General features: G+C 38.4%; 1 protein-coding gene across 1 annotated transcript in view; it reads right to left on the reverse strand.

Moving 5' to 3' along the window:
* The window catches only part of LOC126456073 (WD repeat and FYVE domain-containing protein 3), a 303,206-nt gene that overhangs the window by 114,331 nt on the left and 176,247 nt on the right, over positions 1 to 12,628 (reverse strand). The window contains 4 exon segments of the mRNA XM_050091831.1: positions 228 to 320; positions 5,443 to 5,647; positions 10,364 to 10,565; positions 11,934 to 12,107. Coding sequence (XP_049947788.1) covers positions 228 to 320; positions 5,443 to 5,647; positions 10,364 to 10,565; positions 11,934 to 12,107 — 674 coding nt within the window.

The following is a 12,628-nucleotide window of genomic DNA, read 5'->3' on the forward strand; positions in this document are numbered from 1 at the left end:
CTTTCTAGAACTGTGTAACATTACTGAAAGATAACATTAGATATCACAAGTAGGGCAGGAAAAAAAGATGATTTATCTATTACGATGTATATTCGTAAGTTTCCCCCAGAAAATGCTGTTCTCTGAACAGTATTTGTATAATTACAAATTTCTCTTTTTTTTTTTTCCTACTGTGTTTTCTAATACAGCATAAGTTAAGATTTATGGAAACATTGTTATATACTCACATAATTTTCATATCAGATGTGAGTTGCAATAAACAGTATGTTAGGCAGCCGACAAAATCCAGTTCATGATTTCCTGCGCCAAAGATTAGACCTCTGAAATCAATAATGCCCAGAATTAAATTAAATACCTTTGGAAATACTATTCTAAGTAAAAACAAAAGATAAGGTAAATACTGTATGTAATTGTAAACTGCAGAGAAGCAAAGTAAACACAAATACAATGTGTGAAATGGCAGATACAACAACCTTAATTCCAACTGCGAGACAAGAGAATTTCGACATCTGTGCCACTATATAAGTCATTTGGATCAACTTATCAACTTCGTCATCAATGGATACCTCAACCTTCTCAATGTATGTCACCTCCTGCAGTTTCCTTTAACTTTCCCTGAACATTTTTCAGTATCTTGTAATACAAAATTATTTCCTGGGTGCTGCTTTCATACAACTTTAGTTACAGACTCCATTTCTTAAAATTTACCTTGAGTTATTCCTTATCTTTTCCCTCCCTCTTCTCCATCTCACTATCTTTTATCTTGCCATTATTTCATTCATTTATTTAGTGATGTGATTATCCTTGGCACAAATATTATGAATATTCCCTCTCCTCTCAATTATTTCCATTCCATTAGCTCTCTTTTACAGTTACGAAGACCATTTCATTCACCTCAGTACACAGTTCACCATCTCTGATAACATTTAAATCACTAGAATTTTCAACACCCCTAACCCCCGAATAGTTTGCTGGAAATAAACCTGTGATTCCAAATCTTATGAGCAAGTGTTTGATGCATATCTCGAGAACAAACATGACTGTTTTCTGTTCTGGCACATGATATTCACTGCCACTTTCTGCCGCATGTAATTCAGCATAATTTTATTCATCAAATCCTTTGAAAAGTCTACAAATGTTCCCTTCTCTTTGGATGAATGACATCTCAGGATCAATTTATTGACATTTAAACAAATATTTGTGTGAGATTGTCGATCTGCGATAACAGCACAATATGAGTTTACTTTTGTTAATATCAGCAAAGTTCTGACTGTGTAACTGAAGACAGCAATAAGATACTTTCTTATCTAACAGAACACAACTTGTAACCATTGTAGTGCCAACACGTTGATCATGCTTCCCCAAATTTCTCTCTCCCACCTACGAGAAAATAATCCCTTAAAATGAGGATATTTGTGGTTGGATTGGGAATTCTTTGATAGGAAGGACACATAATATTTTCTTAGATGGAGACTCATCAACATATGCATAAGTAATTTCAGCAGTGTATTGGGACCCTCACTGTTCACACTGTACAATAATGACTTTGCAGACAATATTAATAGTAACTTCAGGTTTTTTGCAGATGGTGCCATTATATACATTGAAGTACTGTAGAAGAAAGCTGTACAAATATTCAGTCAGCTCATATAATATTTCAAACAGGTACAAAGAGTGGCAACTTGCTTTAAATGTTCTAAGGTGTAAAGTTGTGCAAAATGGAAAAAAAAACATAATATTCTATGAATATAGTATCAATGAGTCAAAGTTGGTATCAATAAACTCATACAAATACCTGGTTGTAACACTATGAAGAGTTATGAAATGGAACAATCACATGGTTTAAGTCATAGGGAAAGCTTGTGGCAGACTTCGGTTTACTGTTATAATATATATATATATATATATATATATATATATATATATATATATATATATATATATATATATATATATATATATATATATATAATTTTTCCCACGTGGAATGTTTCCTTCCATTATATGTATATGTAGACAGGTTCATTGAAAATTGACCCCTGATGCTTTTTATCAATATTTGCTCTATAACATAAATCAGGATCTCCACTGTTTCTATCAGTGCTAGTTACACACTGATGAGTCAAAATGTTATGATGACATGCTTAATAGTGTGTTGGTGCACCTTTGGAAAACAGTACAGCTGTGATTTTGAACGGTATGGATTCGACAAGTGTTTGGTAGGTTTCTGGAGGTATATGGTGCTAGGTGTCTACACACAGATCGTGTAATTTCTGTAAATTATGGACTGGTGGTTTGTGGGTGTGGAGTTGGTGCCTGATAGCATTCCAGAGGTGTTCCATGGGGTTCAGATTAGGTGAATCTAGTGACTAAGACACCAGTAGAAATTCACTATCATGCTCCTCAAACCGCTCCAACACAATTCTGGCCTTGTGGCGTGGACAGTCATCCTGCTGGAAGGTGCATGCAACCACTGTCGGTGAAGACATCAGGCACGAAGGGATGGAGGTGGGGATGGAGGTGGTCTGCAATAATTGCGTAATCCACAACTGTTTTGGTGCCTTCAATTAGCGCGACAGGTCCTATATAGGACAAGGTAAATGTCATCAATAGAATAATACTGCCTCCACTGGCATGTGTTCGAGGCACAGGACAGATAGTGAGCAGCCGTTTGCTTGGGTTATGGATATCTTGACAGGACCATCAACCTAGTGTAACAAAAAAATGGTGATTCATCCGACCAGGTGACACATTTCCATTCATACGCAATCCAACCTTGATGACACTGTGCTCACTGCAATTGTAAATGATGACATCACTGGGTCAACATGAGAACACAGAGCTTCATCTGCTGTGAAGCCCCACATTCAAAATTGTGTGCTGAACTGTGTGCTCCAAAGCACTTATGCCCATACCAGCATTGCACTTTGTCATCAGATCTGCTGCAGATGCCACTTATCCTGCTTTACAGAGTGGAAAAACCTCTGAGCTCCCCTTTCATTACATGATAAAGTGTGCACATCTGGCACCTTGAAACCCACTCCTGTATTCAACCGTCCATCAAAACGTTTCCACAGGTCCTCAGAACAGTAGCACGTGAACAGCTGTCCAGCTTCACCACCTCCAAGATACTTATTCCCATGTGCCAGACCATAGCACTCTGCCCCTTGTCAAAGTCGTTTAAGTAAATGGATTTCCCCATTTTTGGCCCCTACAGTCACTAGAACTACACCAATTTGTAATCCATTCAATTACACAGTATGTTGCTCAATGCTGCCCTTCAACAAATGAAGTGGAATGATGACTTTCTGACATGCAAACAAAGCAGCTCAGGTGGACATCTAGATTAGCAATGCACAATCATATCACAATTGATAAAGTTCATAAGTTATATGAAGTACCAGCAATAGTAAACACGATCAGAGAAAGCCTTGTGTGATGATATGGGCATGTTCTTAGAGCAGACACAACAACATTAGCAAAGACTAGTTTTAGTTTGAGAATACATGGTAAACAGCCTGTAGGACAACCCACGTAGGAATGGCTTGATAGGTTGCACAGAGATCTCTAGATTTCAGGGCTGCACCCTCATCTGGCACTAGATTGGATTTAATGGCAACAGAGCACTAAAACAGTGGACCTCGCCAGCAAGGAGGACAAATGCCAAGGAAGAAGACGACTGTCACTAGAATGTTTCTCCATTTGTGCATCATAACCACAATGCCACCAGATGACTCATAATTTCACAGTTGGTTGGTTGGTTGGTTGATAGTTATGGGACTAAACAACAAGGTTATCAGTCCAACAACATAGGAAAAGAGAGACTGCTACTTACTGTAAAGAATACACATTATGTTGTAGACAGGCACAATTATTTGTTTGACTTATGAACGTATGCAGGAGTGGTAAAATCGAGACACTAACACAATACTGATGCCGGAGCTGAGAAATAATTTAAAGAGGATTGAGTGTATGGGTCAGACTGGCACGCAGGTCAGAGCAGACAAGGGGTCCCCAACAACTCATATGTGGTGAGAGAAATCTTGCCAATTAAGAGGATAATAGTAACAGTGAGAAGGCTAAAAGGGTAATGGAAATCAAATGAAACTTCCTGGCTGATTAAAACTGTGTGCCTGACTGAGACTCAAACTTGGGACCTTTGCCTTTCGTGGACAAGGTAGAGCTCTTGCCTGCGAAAGGCAAAGGTCCCGAGTTCGAGTCTCGGTCTGGCACACAGTTTTATTCTGCCAGGTAGTTTCATATCAGTGCACAGTCCATTGCAGAGTGAAAATCTCATTTTGTAATGGAAATGACTCGGACCAACAATAGTAGAAGGAGCGGAAAGAAATAATCAGGCTAGTGGGTGGATGGGGCCAGTGTGCATTCCGCCCCCCCCCCCCCCCCCCCCTGGCACTCTGCAAGTGACAGGGGCCAAACAAGCTGACAGTCAAAATGTTCTCTCTCATCAGTGTAATGCTCTTGTTTGTAAAATCCTGTGTTAGAGAAATAAGCCTTTCGGTCTAGTTCACTCAATTATATCTCCATACACCCCATTAATACTCTCACTCAGAGCTTGACAATGAAGGATGGAACACACATTTCCTGCAAAATTATTTGAAAATAGCAATTAATTCCTGCACTCGCAGCAGCTGGGAAATTAATGTGTGTCATCAGGCAAATGGCAACATTTTCTGGAAATCCATTTCCTACTCAGGTGAAGACTGAAGAAGACTTTGCCATAATATGATGAGTACAAAACATATTGAAAGGTAGCTTCAAGAAAGCACTGAAACTTAGCTGATAACATGAGATAACAGAAAAAAATTCACTGAGGAAGCCCGCATTCTCATGATGTAATTTTGGTAACATTATCCAACTTTCACATTGTAGAAAATATGTTTGGGATGACAGGCACCTCTGCTTAAAATATTTACTTGCTTCCCACGTTTCTCTGATAAAACACGTCTTGTAGTCTACCATTTATTTATTTCACATACAGGTTTTTAAGAATAACACTGGATAAAATATAAACAACAACATGTAATTTACAGACATTTAAAATTTTAATATCATCAATTGCGTCATTTTGTTGCCTTGTGAGTGGCATAGAGATTGCACCACTGACCTGAGTACTAAGTCTCATAGAATTTTATACAGAAAATCTGATGGATTAGCAGCAACACAAGTTTTATTTTGAGAGAGAGAGAGAGAGAGAGAGAGAGAGAGAGAGAGAGAGAGAGAGAGAGAGAGACAAGGTGGAGGGAGGAGAAAAAAAGGAACAAAATTTACTGCTTTGTGCTGGCTGGAACTGCATAATTGAAGAAATTCTTTCTTAAGCAAAGGAATGGCCAGAGTAGTAATCAAATTAATTAACAACAAGGTGTTTCTTTCCAATGAGTACCATGGGACACACAACAACAACAACATCATCACTCAACTTACCGATGCGTGGTAAGTTTGTGGAGTGCCTCCAGTACAGCCATCTGGTCAGCTATGTTTTCTGTAGAGCGGGACAATAGGAACAATATAGTGCGATTCAGGCAATGGTAAAGACCTTCCAAGGAAACTGTTGATGGGCGACGCTTTGCCTGCATTATTAATTTCACCACAAACTCAAATACTTCATGTGGATCTTTTGCAAAAGTACCTGCAAAGAAAGAATGGTAAAAGTGGTGTATATCAGTATGGTTTTAAAGCATTGCAGTAAAGATGCACAATACAAAAATATACAATTATAAATATAATTAAATCTCATCAAATAACTACAGAAACATATCTATATATTGGGAAGCATTTTTTGTAGTTATTTTCATCCTTGTAATAGCAATTTTTCTCATCATCATTATCAAGTTTTTACACTGTTGTTACTTTAATTTTAAACTCTATGACATAACATAACACTGGCCTTGTCTTCCAAAATGTAAATATTGATATTTTGAATTATCCTGTAGAGTGCAATGATGCAATGACAAAGAGCATAACCGAATTCTAGGCCTTTGTGAGCCTCATTTAGTAGCTCTTATACTTAAAAATATTTATGCTGAGCTTGAAATTTCAATTATTTTTCTATGTAAATCAACTGGTTTCTAGGCTACAATCTGAAATTAATTACATTTCTCATTATACTGTTGTTGACTAAGTTATTTATTTAGTTAGTTACACCTTCCATGGGTCACTTTGCATGATATATTGTAAAGATGTGAAACAAATCAATTTACAGAATATTCTACTTATTGTGAACAAGATAAATAATGAGTAATGTTATATCATTGCTTCACATTCAGTGGAAGTAGGGGGGAAGGGTCTGGAGAAAGGAGGTTGCCTTTCTCATTTTAGTTTGCATGGGTTGCCTAAATCACTTCAACTGAATAGTAAGGTGGTTTCCTGTCTAGCATAATTATCCATTTCTGTCCTCCCAAGCTGAACTACTGAACATCAGAGAAAAAAATAATTTGAAACTGGGGGGGGGGGGGGGGGGGGGGGGTGAGGGGTTGGTCCATTCATGTGCTACTCCCACTCCCAACCCAAAGCTAATGTCACAGGAGCCATATCCCCATGGAAGACCCCACATGCAAGATCTGACCAGTCCACCCATCTAGCACTTCCCACTCCAGTCCTGCTACAGGCCTATCCTACACCATCAGAGGCAGGACGACCTGTGAAAGCAGCCATGTCACATACTAACTTGCAGAAATCAGTTCAGAGCTTTTTATGTTGGAACATTTGTGGATAAAATCCTACACCAAGATTTATAAACACATTTTTTTAATCAACAGATCAAGTACCTCCCCATTGACAATGTCAAAGAATAACATTTTTATGTTGGTATGACAACCGGAAATGAATGGTCACCACTAAACTGTTGTCAACAACAAAGTTGACCAGCCAGTGGCGCAACATGCAGATGAGCACAACATGCTTGACTGCAATGGCAGCTTCACAACTTGCTCTATCTGGATCCTTCTACACGCAAACAGTTTCCTCAACTAGACACACGGGTGTTACCCTTATCCTTCACTCCCATAACCCTCCCGGCCTCAATCTTCACTAACCCATTATTCTACACCCACCCCTTCCTCTGTCCTGTCACCCCCTCTCAACCCACGTCACCTCCTTCATGCGCTGCAACCCACTGGCTCCAGCACCTGCACATCGTATGCCTCGACCGTGCATTGGCTACACATCCCTCCCACATTCCTAGCTGGCGAACTCGCATCCCTCTGAGCTGCACGTTCTGCCAGAACTTATACAGTAAATAAGCAACAAGTTTCCTAAAAAGTTATTTTATGAAATAGAAGAAGGTACCCAGATGGAACTTTTTAGTTATAGCTTTACTCTCTATACTTAACTTCTCTAACCATATGGTTACATGATGTCCAGACATGCACAGAACATAATCGTTTCAAAATGATTTTTGTACAGTTTTAATACTGTAGTGGTCACATGTGTATAATGAAAATTATAGGAAATCACAGTGGTGGAAGACCACCACCATAATTTCCTATAAGACTAACTACCTCAACCCTTTCTCTATCCCAAAAAAAATGCCTTTCTGACACCAGTAATTGCAAGGGTTTATGCAACTGTAGCCCCTGTATATTTTTTGCAAGATGCTCAGCTAGGCTACCCTTCCTTGTCTTATGAGCAATAATGATACTATCTTCAGCTGTATGTGCAATACCTTCAGCTGTATGTATTTTTTTATTTATTTGTAACGGGTTTTGGTGATACAATCCACCATCTTCAGACCCCTAGATGCAGCAACTAATATCATTTATCATGCCATACCATTGACAATATCATAAAAGCTATATTTACTTTTTAATGATGAAATGTTAATTATTTTATGACAAGGATAGATAGCTACTCATTGCATAGAGGAGACATTGAGATAAAGACAGGCACAATGCAAATATTGCTAAACATTTAAGCTTTTGCACAAAAAAGCCATGCTTTGGAAATAGAAAATATACACACATTCACACATGACCACTGTCTCCAGCCACTGTGGCTGCCTCCATGTGGGCACCCCACTGAGGAAAGTGACCATGTGTGTGTTACTTGTGCTTGTGTGAATGTGTGTGTGTTTTCTATTTCCAAAGTGGGACTTTTTTGTCCAAAAGCTTATATGTTTAGCAGTCTTTTCATTGCACCTTTCTGTGATTCAGCACCACCTCTGCATGGTGAGTAGCAATCTAGCATTTCCATATGGACTTTTCATTGTTTGAAATGTTAACTACATTAGACTGAACCAATTTTCATTATACACTTGTGACCACTACAGTACTAAACTGTAAAAAAATTAACTATAGTGTCTCCACTGCAACAAACCCATACAGTTGTTCAACAGTGTCTAAAACCTATTAGGCTACAATAACCTTAGGAGCAGGTCTGTATTCCTCTTGTGTTGGTCACCTAAAACTTTCAAATGCCATGTACAATGTGTCACTTGCACGGCACAAAATTAATCCATACATCTAAAGGTATTATCATTTTTGTATGTTTACCCAGCACTGATCATGATGCTGCAAGACACCCAACAATGCCACACTGGCACTTTATGAGAAGTTGCTGATCATGTTTCGTCCAGGACACCCACTGGTTACATAGGTCTTTAGCCGGACTGTTACCTACGCCACCTACTATGATCACCTGATCCCTTTCACCAAACTGCCTGTACAATGGCCCTATGTCCTCTGTCACATAGTGAAGACTGGCACGTTGATATGCAGCATTTGGCCTACACCACTCTAGCAACTAGTACCTACCAGAAGATTATTTTCTTCCTAGTGCCTTTTGTTCCTGGTGTAGCAGTAGTTATTTGTGTATCACATTACTCTATTTTCTGCTACATCTAGATGAACTCCTCTCCAATTTCTCGATGCAACAAGTCACACTTATTGTCTAATGTAATATTCATTTTGTGGACGGTAATCAACAGCACAACATAAAGACATGGGAATTTCAATGTAAGTAATCTAAAATTCAAACAGTTCTATCTTTGAGATTTGTTTGCATTGTTTTCATTTGTTATTAGGTACAGTTACAGTTAAACAGGCCGTTTTCTGCTGTAGGGCGTCATCACCCCAATGAACTTTTGCCACTACAGAGAAAAAAAAGCAGCCAGAAACTGTATATGACAACAAATATAAACAGCTCTCTGAAGATGAACCTGTCTGTTCAAAATCGGTAATGGGGCTACTTGTGTAAATAAACAGCATTATTAACAGTGCCTGATTGCTGTTTTCTTCTTTTCAAGAATCAACTTGTATTTTTCACACAGCCGCAGTCTCAAAATATCCGGTTTTGACAAATCAGCAACAAATTTTATACAGTCAATAGGCCCATATAAAAGTACATGACACTGCAATAGCTTTCAGGGAGGGGTGAGGAATAGGTTGGGGAAGGTTAAGAAGCTATGGCAGGTCATCCAGACCCCAGGGTGAGAAGACCCACCTGTTGTAGCTGGAAATTTGGTCAAAAATTCATGCCTGGGAACAAGTAAGGAAGACTTTTTTTTGAATACTGATATTGTAACCATTACAAAGCAACCATCCACCAACAATATCTCTGCTGGTATATAAAATGATAATTACTGCCTCAGTTCCTTATAGAAAGTATACGTTGCACTTAATTTTCTTTTTTACCACACCTGATACTAGCTAACAACACACTGAAACTCGTATTTAGTATGAAGTTATGTGCAATCACAAATCTTGCTTTGCAAGCAGCAGTATAACACCTTTCTTTTGACCAAGAAGACTAGCAGTTGGCTGCATTTATATAACATATGCAACAAGGTTTAAAAACTGAACTAAACACAAATCAGATACCAGTTAAGGCTGCAGTAAAGCAATTTACAAATCATAAACTTCATGTGAGTGAGTAACTACGAATAGTTGAAATTTTTTAAACTGCTGCTCCTTTAAAAATTTGGTCAATTCTGACAGAAGGTGCTGATTTTTCTAGCGATTTGCTAAATGACATACCTCTTTACGCCTCCCCTCACCCCTCACAGTTTTTGAACTGATTTTTTCCCCCTGATGTTCACTAGTTCACCTAAGCAAGACGAAGGACAGAAACATGCAATTGTGCTAGAGAGGCAACTATCTCACTATTCAGTTGAAGTGATTTGTGGAAACAGTGAAAACTAAAACCAGGATGACAGCTCCCCTCTACTATTCACAAATAAGAAACCATGACACAGCTTCACTCTGAATCACGTTCACAATAATTACATTTAAGAATCACATAAAAGATTCATGACAACAGTAAGAGGGAGACTAGCAAATTATTGAACAGACAATTTAATATTTACAGTGCAACAAGTTTAGAATGCAGAAACTGCAATAACGTGACTCACCCTGCCAAAGCTTGTCCACAATACGTGAAGCGAGGTAGCACACATTGGGAGCAATATACTGAGGTGCCCCCCCAGGGACTACGGGCAGTGCAGCCTGCTCCCCGATGAGGACGTCGGCTGCCAGCAGGTGCTCCATCAGAGTTCCCAACACCTCTGTCTGATAACGTGTCTGCTGAGACATGCTTGCATTCTCCGGTGATGCCTGCATATAGAATGACACTCAACATTTAATTTGTTTGATGTATTCTAAAAAATTCTATTCTAAGCAAACAGACAAGTTCCTAATAAGAAAAAGGTTTTATGCAGACTACAGTACAAAACACCACCACCTTAAGAACTAAAAATTGACAACAAGTAGGGAGATATCAGGAACAAAAAAATCAGTCCATAATGAAAAATATTTGTGTTCTCTCACTATAATAAAATTTTGTAATTTCACATTCATTAACAAAAGGGTTTGTCTGAATAAAGGTATGTGTGCAAGTTGAACTTGTGTGTGTGTGTGTGTGTGTGTGTGTGTGTGTGTGTGTGTGTGTGTGTGTGTGTGCGTGTGCGTGTGTGTACTGCTGACAAAGGCCTTAATGGCCGAAAGCTATGATTGTGTGAATCTTTTTATTGTGCCTATCGTGACTCAGCATCTCCGCTATATTATGAGTGGCAACTTTCCTTTGCTCATATTGTTACATTCCAACTTGTTTATGTGATCGCTCTAAGCTTGTTGATACCAGTGCCTACCAATTTTAATTGTATATTACAACACTCAGGATGGTCACTAAGTGACCGAAAATCGATTTTGCGGATAATAAAACAAAAAAATACGACCAATGCTGTTTCTCCTTCCAATTATATCCATTATTTGGTCGTGGTGCCCAGAACACTCCATGGAGTCGCCAATCAATTCCAACTTAAAATAAAACATTATCCCACTAAGTCTCTTATGACACAAAGCTATCAATTCAAATTTCCTGAAACGAAAGCGGGCTGCCAGCTAAAAGGATTGAAGATCATACTGGGTAACATAAAACATTTTGAAACAATCTTATATCGGGTGAATAATATTTCAATATGGATTCTGAATACCGACAGAGTAACCAGTGTGGTGACAGACAGTTTGTATCTTGTGTTTATTTCCTTCATCAGCTTTCTTATACGTATGTTATCAGAAAACTTTGAGATCTTTTACACCTGGTGAATAAGACGAATGTTGAAAAGCTATCTGAACGTAGTAAAGCATTACTCATAGCAAGTTCTACTCATTAGTGCTATGTCACATAAGCATAACAAATTTCATAAAAACTTTACATTCAGTACTTCAGTCAAAGAACAAAGCTATTTTAAATTAATAGTACAACAATGTATATTCTACAGCTGTCCTTCAATGGCCACTAACAATAAATGTTTTCTGTTCTTTTTGCAAATAGCATGTAAATCAAATTTGAGCATAGTAATTTTGCAATGGTTAAAATAGTTAACAGTATTAAGCAATATCAGTGGTCACACTATTGAAATACACACATTATGAATAATCTGTAGTAGCCCAGAAGAACAATTTATCAACAAATCTACATACCTCAAGGACTAAGTCAATTGCAAGAGGACCTTTTCCAGGTGATGGTAGTGATAGCGAGTCCACTACAATCACGCGCAGGAAGTCCATCACAAATTTCCTTGCTGGGTGGTTGCTCAAACCCGAATCCTTTGATGGAGATCTAACAAGGACAGCGGAGTCAGAGCCAGGATAAGTCTGAGGAAAGATAAATATCATGTTTCAAGATTACAAAATTGTCATAATAGTGATTGACATGTGTGGTTACTAAAAATGTGAAGTAACAGGGAATATATACTTATCCATATGGTGAAACAAGGAGGGACAGTAGCCTACAAGCAAGATTCACTTTATGATGTAATTATGTTCATAAGAAAAAGGTTATAATAGAGGGAAACATTCCACATAGGAAATATATATCTAAAAACAAAGATGATGTGACTTACCAAATGAAAGTGCTGGCAGGTCGACAGACACAAACAAACACAAACATACACACAAAATTCAAGCTTTCGCAACAAACTGTTGCCTCATCAGGAAAGAGGGAAGGAGAGGGAAAGACGAAAGGAAGTGTCTGCTTGTGTCTGTAAATGTGTGGATGGATATGTGTGTGTGTGCGAGTGTATACCCGTCCTTTTTTCCCCCTAAGGTAAGTCTTTCCGCTCCCGGGATTGGAATGACTCCTTACCCTCTCCCTTAAAACCCACTTCCTTTCGTCT

Source organism: Schistocerca serialis, chromosome 1 (genome assembly GCF_023864345.2).
Source record: "Schistocerca serialis cubense isolate TAMUIC-IGC-003099 chromosome 1, iqSchSeri2.2, whole genome shotgun sequence".
NCBI lineage: Eukaryota > Metazoa > Arthropoda > Insecta > Orthoptera > Acrididae > Schistocerca > Schistocerca serialis.